This window comes from Ptychodera flava, chromosome 1 (assembly GCF_041260155.1).
Source record: "Ptychodera flava strain L36383 chromosome 1, AS_Pfla_20210202, whole genome shotgun sequence".
NCBI lineage: Eukaryota > Metazoa > Hemichordata > Enteropneusta > Ptychoderidae > Ptychodera > Ptychodera flava.
Genome location: NC_091928.1, coordinates 20450363 through 20474211, shown reverse-complemented (window position 1 = coordinate 20474211; position 23849 = coordinate 20450363). Strand labels below are relative to the sequence as shown.

The following is a 23849-nucleotide window of genomic DNA, read 5'->3' as shown; positions in this document are numbered from 1 at the left end:
CTGGCCGTAATCTCTTGGTTCGTGTTCAGAAGTTGAGAGGTCACCGCCTACTACGTCACTGTAGTGACGTACTGCAGGGATCCTCGACAAACAGTTTTACGCTAGATTTTACTTGCCAATAACAAAAAAGGAAAAACCTTTTTAAATTTTTATATAGACATTTTTTTTTATATATGCCTCCATGGTTTGTCGAACGCATTCAAATTTAAGCGAAGAAAATCATCGATCAGATTTTGACGTGTGCACGTGTTCTGAGGTTGACCTAGTTTGTAAGTGTGACAAGTTAATCAAAGTAGTCGAACTTGTGAAAATAGATACAGTGTTTCACATTCGTTGCACGCAAAGAGGTCAATAATCGTAAACAATTGTGGATCATACCATTTCTACTAGGGATTACTACTACTGTTACGTTTGTGAATGCAACAAATTTACGCGAAGAAAATCATCAGATTTTTGTATCAAAGCGAAAAAACCTGAAAAGTAATGATGTACATTAAATAAAAAAATAATGAAACAGAGTTATTTTTTATGATAGTCATTTTATTTATTTCATGATCCCCATCGTGCAGAATGGAAAATTCCTGGCTCCTGCTTCATCTGTCAATCATTGTCGGCATTGTGTGCCAAACTCTAACGTTGACTTTGCGTTCTTCTGGATCATTCCACCTGCATTTTAGTAGCATAAATAGGGGGATACGGACATATATCGCCGAAGTAATTATCTTAGAAGTGTAACTTATTTTATTTTGTACGCTATATAAAACTTTTTGACCTTTGCGTAGGTAATTCTTTTCAAGGGGAGTCAAGTTGAAATGCGTAGACAAAGGTTGAGATGAAATTTAAATTCTTAATAACGGCCCACCCCCCAAATAACCGCCCATGGGCGGTTTTTCGAGTGGGCGTACTCTCAGAAAATCCGGTATAAGCATTCCTTATTGGCTCAACAGGTCTCCAAATAACAATAAAAAACTAATTACTGTTCGAAGAATAACATTTTTAACTGCCATTTTGCATATGTGTAATCAGTAGGAGCTTATGGGATCAGTCAGTATCAAGAAAGTACCAATGCAAAACCAAGAGTACCAGTATAGAAAGTAACATAATCTTGACATGGCAATTTTCAAATATACATGTAGTTACTGTACATTTCAAGTATTACTCTTTTGTTATATAACCACCAAACTTTACCAAGAAGAGACCAGGATATTCTCAAGTTTAGTGAAATGTGTTGTCAAGATATTTTTTTTCATCGTTTATTGGTAGTTCTCTTTTTGGAGATTGAATGCTCGGAGCTTTGGATTTGGTGTGCTGGTGTATCCTAAGGTGTTTTTATTTTTATTTATTGTAAAAGTATGACAAACTAACTTCAGAGCTTTAGGTTCGCTGTTCAAAATACAGACCATTATGACATGATAACACTCAATCTATATACACAGTTCATATCTACTATTGATTAAGGTCAAACTGCAAGCCCTGCCACTACCAACATGTTGGTACTAGTTTTTTTGTCTATTTTAGGTGTTCTCTCCGAGGGAAAAATCAGACATTCGGAGGCAGAGCTTGTCAGATTTTGACAAAAGTCGACAGCTGGTAGCTGTACTTTCAACAAAGGGATTTGAAGTATTTACAAAGTTTGTTGAAGTGCTGTTAAATCTCCACAAACCTGTCCAAGAAGGTAAAATATCTGAGCTTTTACTTTTTGCCATCTTAAACATTTTTTTGGCAGTGGAATACAATGTTTGAAAAATTCATCTGAAAGTCAGGCATCCTTAATGGGCATAAAATGTATTTTGTGTGCTTAAAGTCACCATCACAACAAATTTCAGTTCAGAATGACCATTCCTTGTCACTAATCTTGGTTGCACATTTGAAATTACTTCAATTTTACCTGCTGGCGGCAGACTCTTGAAGACAATATGAAGAGAATACAGTCCCTATAATGGGGTTTTGTACAATGTATCTGTCCATCACTGTGACAATTTCTCAAATGAAATTTCAGAAGTTGATATAACAATAATGTGAGTTGGGTATAGCATTTCCAATATCAAGTGGTTATCTTTAATTAAACCTAAAAATAATTTAGTGCGAGATTTGTTGTTACCTTGAAAAATCTGCAACTACTTCTCTACAAATATTTTGAAGCAGTTTCAATACATTTGATCACAACCTACACTAATCTATGCATTAACTAGCTCATCACCAAATTTATATTGAGATTTATAGTGACACTCCAATCATGTGAATATACCCCTGCATATCTATAGGACTTAAATATCTGTACAATCTTTGTTGTATTTTACATACGGTACATAACTGCACACATTGTCATTATTAGTATGTTGCCTTCGTGAAAATACTGTAATGCCAGTAATCAAGGCATGTGTACCGTAAATTAATGATATCATATTTATGACAACAGCTCAAATTCTTGAAAGAACTTCTTGAAGCTACAAAATAAATTTCACAGGATTATCTGTTGAAATTGTTCAGCTGAACATCTTGTAGTCCTTTTATGATTCAAACCACATGCATATTGTTGCACAAAGAATTTGTGCAGTATGTTCTGTTCTGTTCATAAAGTTTTCCGAAGTATTCAATCTAATGAAATCTGCTGTGTTGTGCAACGTTCAATAAAGCAATCGAGTTTTCATTTGACATTTGTTTTTAAGATGTTGTAACAGTAATTGTCCTTGTTTTGACCATTCTGAATATCCTTTAAGTCTGAATCATTCTGTTGAAACAAAAATCTTCATTGTGGCTGTTTCAGGTTCAACATCTGAAGAGGAACTGAGAGAACAGGTTGAGGCTCTGCAAGTTTAACACCTTCACCCAATTTTCCAGTGAAGAGCTCAGGTTGTGCCATATAAAACAATATTGTAAGGGTTATGCCAACCTTTTGGAGAGAGGGGGGAGGTATTATGGCAAACTGAGACAGACACACAGCACGTCAGTCTTTAATACAGCTCAGGAACCTCTACAATGGAATCCTACTGAGTCAGGATATTTCTACGCGATGGAAGACAGTGATATGTAATTCTCATAAAATTGTACACAAAGCATTCACAGAATGCAGATTTTTGCTATTCACCAACATTCCATTTCTCAAAGGAATTACATGTAATTTGTTTCAAAGGAATCAGGTTTGTCAGATTTACTTAGTTATCTGATACTTTGGTTGAATTCTAAAATTGCTACTCTTGAGAGCAGTTTCAACATATCCGTATTTGTTGTTTTCTACCTGTAAATCATTACATGCATATGAAGATGAAATAATTTTTACATGATGATGTTGACGGCAGTCAGTTTCATTGTTCAATGTTTTTATCAGCTATGCGGTCTTCCAACAAGCACAAGGGCAATGTACTTTTGCCATGAAATACAAAGGTTGAACAGTTAGCTAACATAGATTTAAGAGATTTAATGCGTATTTGTGCAAATGAGCTAATTAGAGTTCTTTTCTGAAGGTAGTCTTCCACTTTGCTATGAAATGTAGGTTTGACCAGCATGTATGTTGATCGGAGTCAGTTTAATTGTTGCGCTTTTGTCAACTGTTGTGCTGTTTGTGCAACCTCGAGCTCAAGGCTCAAACCAAAATCAAGTTCAAAAGCACAATGCACGCAATGAGTGTTAGTGACATGTTACTCATCTACAAAATAAGCATCAAACTTTTAGGTGCTCCACCAAAAAAGTTGTCTTTTTGTCCCTCAAATCAGCAAAAGACAGGCTCACAAGGAACTTGCAAATCAAGGTATCACAGTATCTTTATCACATGTTCAAGATTTAATTTGAACTATACATTTCATTTGAAAGGGATAGTGCAGATCTATACTTGTGTAGTTTTCAACAAACCTCCATGAGAGGATAAAATTTACAAATTTTTCTTTGTCCAAATTTCAGGTCTTCAGGTACTTAAGGTATAGATATATACAGATATAGGTAGTTATCTCAGATTTCTTTTTGAAGACAAGATCTGAATGACTTGTGTGTCATTATATGCTACATCACTGCAGACTTTTAGCTGTGTAGTTTCTACATTCTAACCTGTTCACCGTAGTTTCCCTGAAAACAGGTCTACACTTTCCATTGACAACAATGGGTTTTGGACTAAACCACGGTAGGTGAACTGGGGAGGGGGTTGGGTGGAGAGAACATAGTTGAGCGATTGAATTTTTATCTCCATGTGATTAAAAGATTCAAGAACCAGGGGCATACACAATGTTAAAAAATTGCCATCACATTTTGAATCTTGCATTGATTTGTACGGACAGCTCTAGCAGAAACAGATTTGCATTCAAAGAGCATGAGACACTGTTAGTGTTTTCTCCAGGCTGCTCTCACATGGGGAAAGTCTCCAGTTTTTAACTCTTTTCAATCTCATAAATGTTTAAAAGTTTAACAATATATTAGAAGCTTGCACAAATCATGAGCATCTTTCTGTTGTAGCACATCTTTCTGCTGCTTGGAATCTTGTTTTGTCATTTAACTGAGGCATGGGGGTGAGGGGATAGCAGGTAAATTCACCAAGTGATATTATATCATAGGCAGCAATCATGGTGCAAAGTGCCATTATTACACCTCACTCATTCAGCGTGCACTGCCATTGGTTAAACACGACTCACGTGACATGTAAAAGAACGTGATAATGCCCTCTGCGAATGTGATGATGCCCTCTGCGAACTTGATGATGCCCTCTGCATTTGATATTACATGGATGACGTCAGTTTACTTACTGCGCATCCTTTCTGCGCAAAACAAATTGTCGTTCGCTTGTACTTGCTACTATCGCTGCGAAACGTCATGCAGAGCTGTCACCGGCACAGTTAGACGATATTTTGATGCAAGTAAACAGCAAACGAACGAAAATGGCAACAAGGAATGCAATTTCTGTGTTCAGCGACTATGCAAGCAACAAATTTGGATACGCGACCGAGGAGATCGGCAAACTTTCAGCGGCAACCCTAGACTTGGCACTGACAACATTTTACGCTGAGGTCCGGACTCATGCAGAAAGGCGAACTGTACTCGAAGAAGTTTGTTCGGTGTAAAAAAAATAATAACACATGAGAGCTAGGGCAAGATCACGATTTTTTGCCTGCCCAAGGGCTGGTGGTCATGATCGAAATATTGATGATGCCCTCGTCTACGCCTCGGGCATCATCAATATTTCGATTATGACCACCATCCCTTGGGCAGGCAATATATCGTGATATTGCCCTCGCTCTCATGTGTTATTATTTAACTATCAATATTCTGTGTGCATTAACATCTCAAGATCTCATTTTAGAGGCGCCATAGCCTCTTGCATTCATCTTTAAGGGAGATTATGTTGAAATAGGGGGATATATGTACCTGTGCACTCTGGAGAAAGTACTGAACAGTTAAATTATTTTTTAAGACTGATTCTAGTGGCAAGCATGTGCTATAAACATTATTACATAAGAATTTCTTTGTGATGTTATTTGTGGTAAAGAGCCCAGCGTTTCTTTTGTAAGAGATGTATGCTATTATAGAAACTTTGGGAAGTGTTGCAAAAAGGTTTGTTACAAGATCAATCTTTCTTACTGGAGAAACAAAAAAATGTTATATTTATACTGAAATGCTTTATTTTACATATATAATCTCTGAAATATTTCAGTAAATCTGCTTAACATTGATTGTTAAAAAATACATGAAATAAAAATAAAAATGATTAGTGAACTTTGACTGTATGTTGTAATCATAACAATAAAACTTTAATTGATAACGTAAGACTTTATCATTTTTTCTCTACAAGATGTGACACAATGTTTCAGTCATTAGATACCTTCTGTAACATATGTGTTCTGGGAAAACCAATCCATTGCATTTTCCACTATCAAATGTTCATTAGGAGATCTTTCCACTCTACATACATGTACAGCACAGGGACTGGAAGAATTAGAAGAAAGTGGCTATCTATAAGAGACCCTTTCACAGAATAGCCTTAAGGTTGTCATGATAATCCTGAAATGAATTAGTCTCTGATTAACTATTTTGACAGCAACTTTGTACTGAGCTCCAATATTCATAACGAGCCTGACTGAATTTCTGCTGACAAAATACAACTATTACAGCATGTTGAATCATACTTAGCATTCAAGATCTGTTTTGAGCACTACGTAAAGCCTGGCAAGCTCGCATCATATTGCGTACTTATGACATACATCATATTGCATACATGTGACACATACATCATATTGCATACATGTGATACATACAGCATATTGCATACATGTACATATGACACATACATATTGCATATATATATGACTCCTGCACCATACTACATACATGTACATAAGACACATACATCATATTGCATACATACGACACACAAGTCAAATTGCATACATATGATAAATACATCGTATTGCATACATATGATACACATCATGTTGCATGCACATGACATATACATCTTATTGCATACATATGACACATACAACATGTAATATTCTGCATTGCTACTAACAATACACCAGCCAACATTACAAGGCAGTATGGCACTCAATATTAAAAGTTGAAGGGATACACAGGTAAATACAACTTTCTGAATGCGTTCACATTGTATATAAGTTCTTCATTTTCATCTAGATCATCTGTTATCACTTCCCAGCCAGCTTACTCTGCCTGAAATGACAAAATAAATAAATAAATATGTGGACTATAAGAAGACTAGTGAGACGGCAACATTACAATTTATAATGGACATCACTGGTCACAGATTTGTTTTTCAAAGAATAGGCACTAAGGCTGAATCAGAATCAACAGACACCCGGAATGTCTCGGCAGAATCCTTGCTTTACCAAGGATGAGAGAGCGAGAGTCGTTGGATACTAAACTCACGCAAGCAGGTTAAACTACTTTTGGCAGCTGCATATTCTAGCAAGCACCTTGTCTTATCCGTACATCAATGTGCATTGTATATCCTGTTTCTCTTCTTTGCTTTGCTTAACAAAACTGGAAAATCACTTTATTTTGGCAAATTTTGGAACTTGTACAGCCTTTCTCAGAGTACTATCGCTATATGAATGTGTTTTGCCACATGATGTCTGCAGGGTGAGCTAAATTGACTCTTCACAGTGTTACATTAGTTTACTCTGACACGGAAATTTTTCATACTGGTAAACAGCCAATGCACAGAAATTTCCAGAAATTCCTAAATCAACTCAAAGCACTGAGAAGTTTAAGTAAGATGGCACACTGAACAGAACTACTACATTGATCTTGCTACTAGACCGTGATGACTCTGCCAATTGACATTACCACATGAATGCATCACTGGGCAGATGGTTGCATTGATAAAATGCAAATGAGACTCACCTGGCATTGCTTAGAAGTATAAGATTCTGCACAGCTGTGAGAGTGGATTGCTCATTTTGACCTGTGATGAGATGTCTGTCCACTACAACGTGTACGGCGTCTGGCTCACTGGCTGCGAAGGTTGAAAGGTGAGAAGGTCAAAGGTGAAAGACCACAATTGTGATGACCCATTGTTTTTTAGATTCAGAGAACACACTAAGAATAACAAGGTTCACCAAGCGCCGGGTGAGCAGAGATCTGCCACTGTCATGACTTTTTAGACCATCTTTTACATGTGGTGCAACGATTTGCTTATTTTAAGTAATCACAATACTTTTAACCCATAAAATAATTTGAATTTGAATTCAAATAATCTGAATTCTTGATTATATCATTTATTCAACCGAAACCAAGTTGTAACCTCAGTATTACTAAAATCAGCCACATTAAACACCCGGTCACCATGTCTTGGCAGAATTTCATGTAGAGCAGTAAAAATAAAGAAACCTTGGATATTCAATCCAATTAAGATATGTTTACACCATTCTCTTCTGCTTCAGATAAGGACAGAAAAAAATTTAAAAAGCACATTTTCACAGACTTCTTTCAACAAGTCATTGTCAATGACATAGTCCCCACTTGTAATAGGAGTATTAGTCTTGATGGGGCAGGGAAATGATGTCATTAAGAGTATCACTGGAGTGTATATGTTCAGATCTATGGACACATAGGTCTATGTCATTGTTCCCAATTTGAAACAAGAGCATGTATAAGTTATGGTTCTAAATCAGAAAAAAGATCAGACCTCTAGTTGTATGGCCAGCCAAGAAATACATATGTGCATAATAAATGAGGTACAAGATGTGACATCTTAAGGTCTATTATCCTATCAAAATCAAAGCGTAAAGAACTTGTGGTTACTGAGATATGCATATATATGCATATTGAAGGTCAAGGTCATCAAGGTCACGTGACATTTTGAAAAAACAAACATTGTATTGCTAATTAATCCATATATGCCAAAATTCAGACCTCCAGCTCTATTGGCTTGGCCACAATTATATATGGGCATAATTAACGAGGTTAAGCATGTGTTGTCATAAGTTCTTCCATCCTACTCAATATAAAGGACATAGCACTTGTGGTTACTTATTTATTGACATTATCGTGTATTGTAGGTAAAAGGTTATAGAGGTCACATGACATTTTGTCAAAAAATTTCTATCCTATAGTCTATCCCTATATACTAAAAATCGTACATTTACCTCTATTGGCTTGCTCAAAATTAGATATGCACATAATTAATGAGGTACAATATGTGGCGTCATAAGGTGTCCCATCATACCAAATATGAAGGGTGTAGCATTAATGGTTCCTGAGTTATGGACAAATATGTATATTTGAGGTCAAAGGTCACCGAGGTCACATGACATGTCAAAAAAATTGTATTGCTAAGTTATCCCTACATACCAAAAATCAGACCTCTAGCTCTATTGGCTCGCTCAAAGTTAGATATGCGCATAATTAATGAGGTACAATATGTGGCGTCATAAGCTGTCCCATCATACCAAATATGAAGGGTCTAGCACTTGCGGTTACTGAGTTATGGACAAATATGTATATTTGAGGTCAAAGGTCACCAAGGTCACGTGACATTTTGTCAAAAAATTGTATTGCTAAGTTATCCATATATACCAAAAATCAGACCTCTAGCTCTATCGGCTCGCTCAAATTAGATATATGCGCATAATTAATGAGGTACAATATGTGGCGTCATAAGGTGTCCATTCATACCAAATATGAAGAGTGTAGCACTTGTGGTTACTGAGTTATGCACAAATATGTATATTAGAGGTCAAGGGTCATTGAGGTCACGTGACATTTTGTCAAAAAAATTGTATTGCTAAGTTATCCCTACAAACCAAAAATCAGACCTCTGGCTCTATTGGCTCGCTCAAAATTAGATATGCACATAATTAATGAGGAACAATATGTGGCGTCATAAGCTGTCCCATCATACCAAATATGAAGGGTGTAGCATTAGTGTTACTGAGTTATGGACAAATATGTATATTTGAGGTCAAAGGTCACCAAGGTCACGTGACATTTGTCAAAGTGTCTAAGATATCTGCGTGAACGGATGGACTCACATGGATGGACTCACGGACTGACATGACCCAATCTATGAGCCCCCTGGACTTTATCTGTGGGGACTAAAAACTGTGTCACTGCATCCTTTTTGCAATATGAATACTATGAGAAACTAAATTTTTCTTGGCCTTATACATGGGAGTCTATGGACTGCCTTATACATGGGAGTCTATGGACTGCCTTATACATGGGAGTCTATGGACTTCCTTATACATGGGAGTCTATGGACTGCCTTATACATGGGAGTCTATAGACCGCCTTATACATGGGAGTCTATGGACTGCCTTATACATGGGAGTCTATGGACTTCCTTATACATGGGAGTCTATGGACTGCCTTATACATGGGAGTCTATGGACCACCTTATACATGGGAGTCTATGGACGGCCTTATACATGGGAGTCTATGGACTGACTGCCTTATACATGGGAGTCTATGGAGGTGAAAACTAAAAAGTCCTCTAACATCGCCAAATTTGATCGCATTGTGAAACAAATCGACGTGCATCTGTATGAGGTAGGGTACTATCCTTGTACCAAGTTTGAACGAAATCGCTCCAGGCGTCTCTGAGATATCTGCGTGAACGGACGGACGCACGGACGGACGCACGGACGGACGCACGCACGGACGCACGGACGGACGCACGGACATGACCAAACCTATAAGTCCCCCCGGACGGTGTCCGTGGGGACTAACAAAATCATTTATGTTACACTAAATTTGTTGCAATGACAATATGACAGAAAAACTTCAGGAAGGAGTACGCAATTCTAACTTGATGTGTAGAAAACAGCTTTGAAAGCTTGGCTCAAAATTCCAAGGAGAGTGGAAATCCTTCAGACCCTGGAAAACAAATGTAAACTCAACTTACCACTGTAGTTTGCTCCTGCATCTTTGATGTAATCCTCTAAAATGATAGGCATGGTGGAAAGGTCTGGTCCCCGTGCTAGCTCGAACACTGAGGGCTGAAAGTCAAGGTTGACATGTCAAAAGTGTCTGCCATGATACATGATATGTAACCTTTCCTATGACAAATGTAAGATTTTTCCACATTTGCATATAACCTTTGACCTCAAGTTATGATTGAAAGGAAAGTGAGCCAGGGCATGCCTCTCCTATAGATGACTCAAATGCACAGTCCTTCTCGCTGTGTCATTACAGTCAACCATTTGCGTAGGGCTGTACTCAAGCATCTTCTGCATCAGAGGTGCATCATGACATGGATGAAATGCATCTGTTACTGCCTTGATAGTTTGCATCGCCAATGAGACCAGTGGACACACAGACAGCCAGAATAGATTAACAGTGTTTCGTACAACACTGCTGCGTCCATAATGGTAATGCTCATTCAGAAAGAAACAGTTCAAAATTCTCATACAAACATTACAATTAAGGCTGATATGTGCCTTGGGGACAGATATTCAGGCTGTCAAATTTTTACAATTCTTTTTCGATCTATCACTTTAGGGAGCACATTTTAACTAAGAAACTTTCACTTTTTGGAAAATCTCAAGTTGTATTTTTACCCACAGAGCTAACACAGGGATGGCGGCCATTCTGACTTTCAAATATCAGTAATGGTAATCGGAAAATTTGTTTCTGTAGTTCCAATCTTTCCACAGTGACCCTTGATTTTCATTCTTGATTCATTTTTAATTTGGTATCAGAAAGAGAATGGTCGAACATTTCCTACAGGAAAGTCTGAGCAAAAGTTTAAGTCTTTCACTTTCAAGGTGCGTACTACAATCAACTTTGCACTTGTGCTGGATTTGTGCAGACTCTCAACTGCCCAACTTTAAAACTTATTTTCTCTGCCAAGCAATTAGATATGATAACAGGACTCTCTGATATTTTCAGGATTGAAACCATGTTGCTGTTAAAGTATACGGCAGAGAATTCTTTTGACTCTTCAAAGGCGTAAATTTATTGAAATCATTTCAATACTTACTGCGGTCATGCAATATGAAGCAAAGTTCCATGGCTGACTTGGGTCTCTCTTTGTACAACACAGAGCACCGACACCAAAACCAACTGCACATATCGGTTCTATGCAAAGAACATGGACATTATCAATTAGAAACACGCGTGTCAAAACATCTTAGAACAGACATACATCATAAAGCTAAAACCATGATAAAAACATGAACTTTCAGGGCTAAAAAATATTTTGTAGGTTAACATTCAGTGAGAAATAATGGCAATCAAAATACACAAGACATTTTGGGTTGCAAGGTGAGTTCTAATGATATGAAAGAATACTTTGAACACTGAGGGTAGTCCCTGGCAGCCATTTTGTTTTTCAGATGTAGTAAAACTCAATCTATACATGGTACATTGTTGTTGCAAACCACGAAGAGGGGTGCAAGTGATATGATTGAAATTTGCTTTTGAGCAATTGGAGAGGGTAAGTAAAATTTGTCAGGTACATTGGCCGTCAATACCTTCTTCACTTGTTGTAATATTCATCATATCACTAAGGCGATAAACGTTTATCTATGAAGGCACACAGAGGACTTGCTCAGATTTAGTAAGATTTTCAAAACATTACAAATGCCATTATTCCCATATTCATGTAGCCATTCGCTAAAAGTTGAGTCACTAAGACTACACACTGAGTACAGGCATTGTATTCTAGATGATGACCATATCTGGAACTGTGATGCATTCATTTTTGTGTCTACCCATGGCACTTACTTTTCTCAGCCATAAAGTGGTCCAGAATTTGTGCCAGCACGGTGTCTGATGCCAGATCATGCAGTGCTCCAGGACAACTTGGAATCAACAGCACTGAGTACCTTGAAGCTTGGCAGAGAAATAAATGACAGCAAGTCAATTACAATCAAATTTGTGTATCACCACTGCAATGCCAAAGCTGAAAACTAAGGCTCAGAAACACATTACAAACATCTCTAACTTTGCATGTTTCCTCTGCAGGATGGTAAACTTCAAGTCATTTAAAATTCTTGATTTTCCATTTCTTTGTAAATTTTCCAGAGAAAGTTCACTGTACCATCCATCATAGATTCTTGAACGGTCAATTTGTTGTGGATCAGCACTCTTCATGTTGCAAAAATTTTATTTCCATGATGATTGGCAATTTACAACAACATCTGGAGTATGGTTTGCACATCACGGATGGCCAACTGATAGAGGCAAACTTGCTTCCTACCTCAATAATGTGTGTGTGTGTGTGTGTGTGTGTGTGTGTGTGTGTGTGTGTGTGAGTGAGTGAATGCATGCGTCTTCAACTTGAAGTTTACTCTGCATGTGCATCTGTTTATCAACTCCAAAACAGGTTGGCATTTCACTTACCGTCTATTGATTGAAGACTGGTTGGATTTGCAAATGGCTTGGTTCTGAATTCATTCAGCCATCTCCTACTGTTATCGTCCTGGCCAACATATTCAATAGCTCTACCCTGATTGCAGAACAGCATAAGAAATAACTGCTATCTTTTAGAACAAGAGGTCACTTTCTTTCAGCAAAATTTATCTGAAGCTAGCTTGCTGACATCCTCAGAGTATTTTTTGTTAGCTTTAGATCTCTGTCCTCAGACCATTTTCCAAGATGATGTGGAAGGGAGAATACGGGCAGTTTTGTTTCACAGCTCATTCTCTCATTCCTTGTGTGATATCTCTGTATGGCTTAGATTTTTGCAATTAAGTGTCATTTACGTTTAATTTGGGGCAAACTCTGTGAATATGCAGTCATTGCAAAGCCTGGTGTTTCTTACATTTTGAGTCAAATAAAAACACTGACACAGATAGTACTGATTGGATTCCAAAATGATTGCGGGTTCATGGTTGATAAATCGGATCAAAATTAGTGGTAGTCCACAGACTATCAACTTTTCTCTGGGGCTACCAAAATCCATGAAATGGTAGCCCACATGGCCTACCAAAGCCTGGGACCTGAAATTCAGTAAGTACTGAATTGGCATGACATGTTTGGTCCGTCATTTTGGGACAATGCAGTCAAACCAAGTTTGACACAGAAAGGCTAGACGACAAACTTTGCTTCGCAAATTACAAAGACCATGGTGCGGTGGAACTTTGCAACAAAGTTTCAATATCTGAACTCTGACATACTTGAATGACAGGCACAGGATATGATGGCCAATGAAATCGCATTTTCATTGCATTTTGACAGGGACCGTGATTTTGTTCATAATGTATCAATCACAATTACACGAAAATTACCTCCCTACAGAAAGCCCATGGTCTATTTTTAGCCCTGCTACAGTATGTCTCAGTGCTGAGAAGGTTGTGTCGTTGTCATGACTACTATCAAAATTTGTATTCAACTCTGAGAATGAAAGGGGTTGTCAATAGGTCACCAAACTTTTGAGTATCACTATCGTCCATTATACCTGTTTCCGTGGGTATTAAAGGTGTGCAATATTCACTTCAAATGCCGAGAAAATTCACTTCACAGGCAGATATCCCTGAACTAAAATATGCATGGGCTACCTGTATTACCAGCCTTTGTCACTGGGCTAAGTTCCAACTTCAGATGCAAGAAAAGTTTAAAAGGCCAGCAGCTGTATATTTTGATGAATTACAGATTCTTCTTCTACTCCCTTAGGCATGAAGATAACATTCGTATTCAGCTTGTCAACTGACAGCCTGTATATGTGTAGACAGTGGCACATGCCTACTTTGTCCACAGAAGAATGTCCACAAATCTTATCTCTAACCTCTAACACTAACCTTAACCCTATCCTCAAGGTAGTATGCGCCTCGAAAGTGAAAGACTAAACTTTTGCTCAAACTTTCCTCGATGACACTTTCAACCTTTCTCTCACTGAATCAAGAACAAAAATCTGGGGTCACCGCATGCAAATTTTTGTACCAGAGAAACAAATAACCTAAAATTTACCATATTTGAAATTCAAAATGGCTGTCCCTGTGTTAACTCCATAAGAAAAAAAAAATATTCAATTTTCGAAAAATAAGATTATGAAAAGTTTCCTTTCTCCATGAGCTTTAAAATGAACCCCCACAAGTGGTAGATCAAAAGAGCATTATGAAAGTTTGAGACTCTATGTCATGAGGCGCATTCTACCTTAAACTCTAACCCTAACCCAAGTCAAGAATGTGCCAGGGGCAAGTGTTCCCAGGACATTCTTCAGTGGACAAAATACTGTAGTCTTGTGCATTGTATTGTTGAAAAGTGAATCCTGATCCTGGCTAGAACTCAAATGCAAATAGTAACAATGCATTATGCACAAATAGTTGGTGTTCCAACATGCTTTGGGGGAGTAGAAAAAAAGTAGCAATTGACATACAAAACAGCAAAATGGTGAAAAATCGTCGACAGTTATCGCGGCTTGCCATTTAATAATATGTGCTGGTATAGAGATGTTAAAAAGAAATGTCCTGACAGTCCTTCACAGACTCAAAGGTTTGTCAGCTTGAGGGCGCTGTGACCTATTGAACTCAGGGGCGCTGAAATCTGTATGATACTTACATTGGGTGTTGCAACCTGAACGCTGAATGCCGAGTGAGTTAGAGTAAATGCATGGATGAAAGACTGGGCTGAGACACCTAAAACAAAACAAATGTGGACAGTCCTTGTGAGGGGTAAACATTAGCTGTTAGGAAAGGAGGGAGGGCTACAGGGGAAAAATTGTGTAAAGCAAATATCATATTACTAATCTCAAGCTATAAATGAAATGTTGCACCAGAAGCGAAGATATTTTGAAAAGGAGAGCAGGTAAAGGTACCCATCGATTATTTTAAACAAACATCAATAACTTTACCCTTTATTATAGATTGGATGCCACAAAACATAAGGGAAGAACCATTTGATCTCTGGGAGGAAGTGGAGGAAACGGGTATGACTGTTTTTTTTCCATCATTGTGACAGCACTTTGTTATTGTAAATCTATGTTTTCTAAAGTCATTACAGGATGAAATCATTTTTCTCCTCCGCTTGCCGGCAATCTTTTCTCCCCAAAAGTCCCTACCTCCCCAGAAATCAAATGAAATAGTTCTCCCCGATGATCATGGTATAGGAATGGCCCTCGATCGCCCAGAACAACGACCCAGCCGCTGGTCAGAGCCGCGCTGCAGTGATGTAGCCAGCGATGCTCCCCGCCGCATAAATACAGCATGCAGCGGCAGTGATAGCAATAGGTAGCCCTGCGTACGATGCTGTGTGTTCCGCTACAGCTAATCGCCCCGCTCACGTGGCGATTAGCTGTAGCGGAACACACAGCATCGTACGCAGGGCTAAGCAATAGGCTGCATCGTGTCACTGCAAATAGCTGAAATGCAATCAGAGATTGTGGTGCCCAGTATGGTTTGGCCCTGAGAGTCTGGGCCCGGAGTCGAGATCTGCGCTGGGCAGTTGGGGGCGTGTACTTTTGGCATAGTGACTCGTGCAATGATGCCAGATCTAGATGCCGGAATTTGATCGTTATCGATATGATACCAAAGTCAAGTAGCGCCAATTCGTCCCCTTTTTCGAGCGATGAAAATGTTACACGGTAGATTAACTGATATACTGCCTAGTAACCTCTAAAACTTACCTTCTTGTGCCGAAGACGCGACAATAAGACACGACGTCTTGGGCGCTGACATGTTGAATTGGGCATCATGGGAACAATGCCTCGTTTTCAACACATAGGTCGATGCTCTTCCGTCTTTTGCGAACCGCGGGGAAAGTTTCAGGTCAGTTAATTTGCATATTTAACGAATTTAATACAATAAGAGAGCTGTACCTCCAGAAATATTTGACAAAATTTGATAAAATTAGTAAAAATATATTGATGATATAGAGATATCGACGGTAGTGGAGGCGTATTGCAGTTTTGTGTGAGCTGCAGCTACATATGAATATGATGATTATGACTGGCTGAAAAACAGATGATCTTGGCATACTATGATATTACTTATAACAGCACCGACTGCAACACTCATTGAAATTTCATTTCAAATATTTTGTAACTTTTGTTTTGAATATAGGAATTGTATCTACAAGGAAAAGACAACATAACATTATACCCATATACATTGTTTATTTTATTTTGTAACAATAAAGTGATACAAAGATATGAAAATATTCACTCATTTCGGTGTATATCAATATCTTTACTTTGCACTGGTATTCGATTATAGCCAACACAAAAATGATAAAACTTTGGGGTTTTTTTTTAAGTTTTATTATTTTAAAATTCTGCTGTGATGAAATGGTTGAGATATCAGTTGTCGCATACAAATTTGAATTAATATCATTGCTGGATTTCAAGCTTTCTAGAAGGCATTGTACAACATAAAGGAGATTGACAAACATCCTGTACATTGAGGGAGGTAGACAAAGCGTTAGCAAAGCTGTAAACATTTGTCAGAGTAGGTAGCCTGGTCTGCGATTTTTAGGGAAATTATGACAAATGGAACTTTAAATTTCAATACTCAGCTATATTATCAAATCGTTATCAACATAATTACATTTAGAGGAGTTAATCACACATAATTATGTCCATAGTTAATTGTAATATTTGTCGATTTTCTCGAGTTTTTCTGTTAGCTCAGGCAATCAATCTTGTAAAGTATCATGGTAAAGCCAGCACCCTTGGCGTCGGAAAATAATAGAGTTTACACCAGCAACAGAAGTACTGTTACTCTCGATATAGAACATTATTTTAACTTTCTTCTTCATGATTTTCTAACACAAGCAATGATGGTAACCTTTGGAATCCAACAAATAAAATCCCCTGACACAAGTCATGCATTGTCTTCACTATTATTAACAGTACAGACTTTGACAGCAACATACCGACGACCCAGATCGCCATTAATTATTCAATATTGTATTAAATGATGGTGACCAACATAATCGAAGCAAAGAAATTAATTTAATATACTTAACTACATCTTTTGTTCTACAATAATGATCTCAGTGGTGTGTAATTCTCTATATTTGCTATGAAAAATATCCAGCACACACTTAATTCAAGATTTTAGCCCCTTGCACATGATCGTACACATGGTTATTTCAACGATTTACAAATTTACTTGAAGATATGTTTGATTTGTTTAATACTTTCTGGAGTATCTAAGATTAATAACTGCTTTGTTAGTATTCCCCCCGTATGAATAATATAAATTGGCGATTTGGCCCTTTCTTCAAGTATAACAGCTTTAAATAATAACACTTGTGAGCAGGTTTACTGATGGGTGCTATTAGTACAAGATGCGAGGTAAAATGATATTCAAATATGCAGATTACATTAATGAGCATTGCCCTTAATAATCAATGTGGAATATTCATGTACCTCGGCTCTTGCATTGTATAGATGGGTGACATCTTGATGAAGTGCACAAATATTGATAACCCATCAGCATCTTTCAAAATTGCAATGCTGTCCCTCAAAAGTTGGAAAGTCAGTAAATCTGAATTCTCATCTTTGCAACATTTTCCTTGGAGCTGAATTACATACATTTTCTCTAAACTGTTGCACCATGTTTAGCCATAGACCCAAGCTCGAGATAAACCTGGTATCAGCGTTCGAAATTCACGCTAACCCGCTAGCCCCAGACCAGCTGTTTTCATGCCGGGCCAGTAAGTTGTGAAAGAAGCAGACCCGAGTGTCCTGCTCTAAATAAAGAAGGGTCAGCAATTTTTAATACTCTTACCCTATTCTGTTAAATTCTCAAGTAATCAAACCGCAAAATTTAGGAAAAATTGGCAGGTAAAATCTCAAAGATCGAACGGTGAAATTACTTAGCGAAAGCCTTTACAGCTACGCATTTCTCGCGACTTGCGAGATTGATGGCGCTACTCAACATCTTCCATTTGTTACGCGTTGGGGTCACGTTGGGGTAGGTTCGAGCATGGAGTAGTAGCTCGAGATTTCGTTTAGTCAAAATGGCAGCATTGTTTTGATGAACCTCGCCTCGCGGGTGAATATCAGTAGCGAGAAAGATGTACAGGTATTTGAATATTGAGCCACCTACAGCAGGGCCCCTGTATTTCCCTTCAAGTAAAAATTCCGTATTATGCCCAGGACCAGTTGATTTCCTTTCGGGCCAGTGAATTTTATAAGTTACTGGCCCGCTTGGCCAGTAGCGATTTTGCATGAGTTTCAAACACTGCCTGGTATGTTTATTCCAGATCACTCTTATGTGTAAGCTTCAGTCATAATATTTGTATGTCACAAAAAGAATGATTCAAATCCAGGATTTCACTCACGAAAGAAAATGGAAATGTTCACAAGTATTTTGAAACAGATCTTTATTTCTGATATCGTTTAATAGTTTAAATCGCAAATGTCAAGAAGAAACAAAGAAAAGGACGCTGATACTACATTCAAAGTCTCCATGATTTGTCAATTCATTGTCATGTGGTGTATATCAGAGCATCCCTCCGCATAAATATAACAATTATTAGAAAGCTATCATGCCAGACAATGTTTCATTTGTATAACAGATACACTTTTCAAAACAAAGTTTTTTTATTTGTACCCTAGGTACGGATTCTGTGCTGATATTTAATACTTTGTATTTCAACTATTTAAATGTGACTCATCTTGCAAACCTAGGTTTCTCATTTTAATAATGGATCATCTGGTGAAGATTTAAATTTAAATAAATGTATTGAGTGAGAACCCTTGCCACAGACTTTGCAAACAAATGGCCTTTCGTTTGTGTGAATTCTATGGTGACCTTTTAAAGTGTCTTCCGTGTGAAACCCTTAGCACATACCGTGCAAGCAAATGGTTTTTCAAACTTGAATGAGTCCTCTTGTGAATAGTCAGACCTCCACTCTTGATGAAACCCTTACCACAGACTTTACAAACAAATGGCTTTTCGTTTGAGTGAATTTTATTGTGACCCTTTAAAGTGTCATTCCATGTGAACCCTTACCCACTACCGTGTGAGCAAATGGTTTTTCAAACTTGAATGAGTCCTCTGGTGAAAATCAGACCCCCACCCCTTACCACAGACTTTGCAAACAAATGGCTTTTCGTTTGTGTGAATTCTATGGTGACCCTTTAAAGTTTCATTCCGTGTGAAACCCTTACCACATACCGTGCAGACAAATGGTTTTTCATTTAAATGAGTTCTCTTGTGAATAGTCAAACCTCCACTCCTTACTGAACCCTTACCAGAGACTTTAAATACAATGGCTTTTCGTTTGTGTGAATTCTATGGTGAATTTCCAAACTGGTATTCGAGTTAAAAGCCTTACCACAGACTTTACAAACAAAAGCTTTTCGTTTGTGTGCATTCTTTGATGATTTTTTAACTTAAATTCCACCTAAAACCCTTACCACAGACTTTACAAACAAATGGCTTTTCGTTTGTGTGAATTCTATGGTGACCCTTTAAAGTGTCATTCCGTGTGAAACCCTTACCACATACCGTGCAAACAATGGTTTTTCATTTGAATGAGTCCTCTGGTGAACAGTCAGACCTCCACTCTGTATGAAACCCTTACCACAGACTTTACAAACAAATGGCTTTTCGTTTGTGTGCATCCTTTGGTGATTTTTCAAACTTATATTCCACCTGAAACCCTTACCACAGACTCTACAAACAAATGGTTTTTCGTTTGTGTGAATTCTATGGTGACCCTTTAAAGTGTCATTCCGTGTGAAACCCTTACCACACACCGTGCAGACAAACGGTTTTTCACTTGAATGAGTCCTCTGGTGAACGGTCAGACCTCCACTCTTTACAAAATTCTTACCACAGACTTTAAACACAAATAGCTTTTCGTTTGTGTGAATTCTGTGGTGAATTTTCAAACTGGTATTCGACTTAAAAGCCTTACTACAGACTTTACAAACAAAAGGCTTTTCGTTTGTGTGCATCCTTTGGTGATTTTTCAAACTTAAATTCCACCTAAAACCCTTACCACAGACTTTACAAACAAATGGCTTTTCGTTTCTGTGAATTCTATGGTGACCCTTTAAAGTGTCATTCCGTGTGAAACCCTTACCACACACCGTGCAGACAACGTTTTTTCACTTGAATGAGTCCTCTTGTGAATGGTCAGACCTCCAATCTTTACAAAATCCTTACCACAGACTTTAAACACAAATGGCTTTCCATTTGTGTGAATTCTATGGTGATTTTTTCAAACTTGAATTCCACTTAAAACCCTCACCACAGACTTTAAAAACAAATGGCTTTTCGTTTGTGTGAATTCTATGGTGACCCTTTAAAGTTTCATTCCATGTGAAACCCTTACCACATACCGTGCAGACAAACGGTTTTTCATTTGAATGAGTCCTCTTGTGAATAGTCAGACCTCCACTCTTTATGAAACCGTTACCACAGACTTACAAACAAATGGCTTTTCGTTTGTGTGAATACTTTGGTGACCCTTTAAAATGTCATTGCTCGTAAAACACTTACCACATACCGTGCAGACAAATGGTTTTTCATTTAAATGAGTCCTCTGGTGAATAGTCAACCTCCACTCCTTACTGAACCCTTACCAGAGACTTTAAACACAAATGGCTTTTCGTTTGCATGTATCCTTCGGTGATTTTTTAAAACTGTTATTCCACTTGAAACCCTCACCACAGACTTCGCAAACAAATGGCTTTTCGTTTGTGTGAATTCTATAGTGACCCTGTAAAGTGTCATTCCGTATGAAACCCTTACCACATACTTTGCAGACAAATGGTTTTTCATTTGAATGAGTCCTCTGGTGAATAGTCAGACTCCCACTCTTTATGAAACCCTTACCACAGACTTTACAAACAAAAGGCTTTTCTTTTGTGTGTATCCTTTGGTGATTTTTCAAACTTAAATTCCACTTGAAAGCCTTACCACAGACTTTACAAACAAATGGCTTTTCGTTTGTGTGAATTCTATGGTGACACTTTAAAGTGTCATTCCGTGTGAAACCCTTACCGCATACCTTGCAGACAAACGGTTTTTCATTTGAATGAGTCCTCTGGTGAACAGTCAGACCTCCACTCTGTATGAAACCCTTACCACAGACTTTACAAAGAAATGGCTTTTCTTTTGTGTGTATCCTTTGGTGATTTCTCAAACTTTTATTCCACTTGAAACTCTCACCACAGACTTACAAACAATGGTTTTACGTTTGTGTGAATTCTATGGTGACCCATTAAAGTGTCATTCCGTGTGAAACCCTTACCACATACCGTGCAGACAAATGGTTTTTCATTTGAATGAGTCCTCTGGTGAATAGTCAGACCTCCAATCTTTATGAAACCCTTACCACAGACTTTACAAACAAATGGCTTTTCGTTTGTGTGTATCCTTTGGTGATTTTTCAAACTGTAATTCCACTTAAAACCCTCACCACAGACTTTACAAACAAATGGCTTTTCATTTGAGTGAATTCTATGGTGATCCATTAAAGTGTCCTTCCGTTTGAAACCCTTACCACATACCTTGCAGACAAATGGTTTTTCATTTGAATGAGTCCTCTGGTGAACAGTCAGACCTCCATTATTTGTAAAACCCTTACCACAGACTTTACAAACAAATGGTTTTTCATTTGAATGAATCCTCTGGTGAATAGTCAGACCTCCACTACTTATTAAACCCTTACCACAGACTTTACAAACAAATAGTTTTTCGTTTGTGTGTATCCTCTGGTGATTTTTCAAACTTGAATTCCACTTGAAACCCTTACCACAGACTTTACAAACAAACGGCTTTTCGTTTGTGTGAATCTGCTGGTGAGCTTTCAAATTAGACTTCCACTTGAAACCATTACCACAGACTTTGCAAACAAACGGTTTTTCATTCGTGTGAATTTTATGATGAGATTTCATTTTAGAATTTGACTTGAAACCTTTGTCACAGACTCCACAAGCAAATGACTTTTCATTTGAATTAATCCTCTCGTGACATTTTATGTTGTTTGTCATTGAGCTTTCCTGATGACAAATTGTCTCATGACGTTTTAGATTCTCATTCAGTTCAATCCTTGTATCATGTACGCTGTATTCCACATGTTTTTCATTTGAGTGAGTCTTCTGGTGAGCTGCAAAAAATGTGTTCTCCACACAACTTTCCCCGCACACTTGTCCGAGAAATGCCATAATGGTATTTTCACATAGAGAAATCCTTCTGCGATGTTCAGAACTCTGCGTAGAACTCTTCACACAAATGTTGCTCATAAAAGGCAGGGCACTGCAACTAAATCACCCAGATGCTGAATGAGCAATCACCTTCGGGAAGATTTCGCCTTGGAGCTACCGGGTACCCAGGTCTGAAAATGATACGATCTCCATTTGCTGGTACACTTTTCTATAAATCTAATGAGTTCCTTTCGATCCCCACTCTCAGATACGCAGGACCTGTCACAAATTGAAAGCGCAATATTTTGCAATTATTCCTGGCTTCTCTTGACTTGTTATAGCTGCACACATTGACACCCGATGATGGACGCTGGATTTAAACCTCTAAAGATTTTAATTGCTGAAGCTGGATACATGTATTTGGAAGACACAGATCCATTCAATCTGAGTCTCAGTGAATTCCTACAGTGGCATTCGATATGGCTTCTCTTGTAACTGGAAGCTTCCTTGTTTTTCCTGGCAATAGATAAAAGCTTGAATTGCCTGTAGATGATGTCGTTTTGAATAACTTTTTCAAATTTCACTTGTTAAATCTGCTGCCCTAGATACACTGAAAGAGAAAAGAAGTTGCAAATATAAAGATTTGACCTAAGACGAGCCACTTTTATTGGGAGAAGATTACTTGTTGCCCTGTACTTGTTAGATTGTTTATTCTAAAGGATAGAGTATTTTTGGGTGAATAGTACAGATATACAAATGTCTGGGAATACATTGAGGAAAATGGTCATCAATTAGATTGTTCCTTCTGACAAAAGTTATACGAAGTCATTGTTAACTTCTGTCGCTCAGAAGTAAGGGGAATTGTTGCCCCTTTCCTGTCCTGAACCAGGGAGAGAATTTGTTCACTTGCATTATAAGCTGTTGTATTTCATCAGTTTTGTATGGTTTATTCACATACCGGTACCGGTATATCACCATTACTTTATCCCTATGTGTGTGCATTATGTCTTACGATTTTATAGGTCGAATTCGTCCTTTAACATTCTCTCACCCCTGTAACTGTGGTATTTTCTAGTTCATAAGAGAAACCAACAGTTGTTGTGTGTCATAACCATATGTTAGACCCACCAAAATAGCTAAACCCTTTTCCTGCCAGACAGTATCAATTCCCCATCAGCCAAGTCAGTAAAAATACCGCAATTATACAGTGTCGCTCACATTTGATCAGAATTGGTACATACCAGTATGGGTACCAAAGATCAACAATAAATGTTGTTTTTATCTGTTCAGTGCAGGCATTTATGTTTTCAGCAGCCTTCAAATACGGCAAGTTTTCAATCGGGTTCGAACCCAAATGTATAGT

At 37.9% G+C, this 23849-nt stretch overlaps 3 protein-coding genes across 4 annotated transcripts in view; 1 reads left to right on the top strand and 2 right to left on the bottom strand.

The window, feature by feature from the left end:
• The window catches only part of LOC139132475 (uncharacterized), a 40341-nt gene extending 36114 nt beyond the window's left edge, over positions 1-4227 (top strand). For both annotated transcript variants that reach the window (XM_070698807.1, XM_070698813.1), the window contains exons 6-7: positions 1519-1675; positions 2768-4227. In XM_070698807.1, coding sequence (XP_070554908.1) covers positions 1519-1675; positions 2768-2820 — 210 coding nt within the window. In that variant the 3' untranslated portion in view covers positions 2821-4227. The remainder of the gene's footprint in view (positions 1-1518; positions 1676-2767) is intronic.
• A 1353-nt stretch (positions 4228-5580) lies between these two features.
• On the bottom strand, positions 5581-16075 carry LOC139132433 (glutamine amidotransferase-like class 1 domain-containing protein 1). Its single transcript, XM_070698781.1, has 8 exons — positions 16004-16075; positions 14941-15017; positions 12784-12889; positions 12166-12273; positions 11420-11517; positions 10343-10436; positions 7342-7453; positions 5581-6648 (listed from the first exon to the last, which is right to left on the bottom strand). Exons 1-8 carry the CDS (start codon positions 16053-16055, stop codon positions 6624-6626), a joined length of 672 nt encoding a protein of 223 aa, XP_070554882.1. The 5' UTR covers positions 16056-16075; the 3' UTR covers positions 5581-6623.
• Positions 16076-21375: 5300 nt separating this feature from the next.
• Positions 21376-23307, bottom strand: LOC139132413 (zinc finger protein 235-like). Its single transcript, XM_070698767.1, has one exon. The coding sequence runs from the start codon at positions 22583-22585 to the stop codon at positions 21506-21508; it is 1080 nt and encodes a 359-aa protein (XP_070554868.1). The 5' UTR covers positions 22586-23307; the 3' UTR covers positions 21376-21505.
• Between the last annotated feature and the right edge of the window lie 542 nt (positions 23308-23849).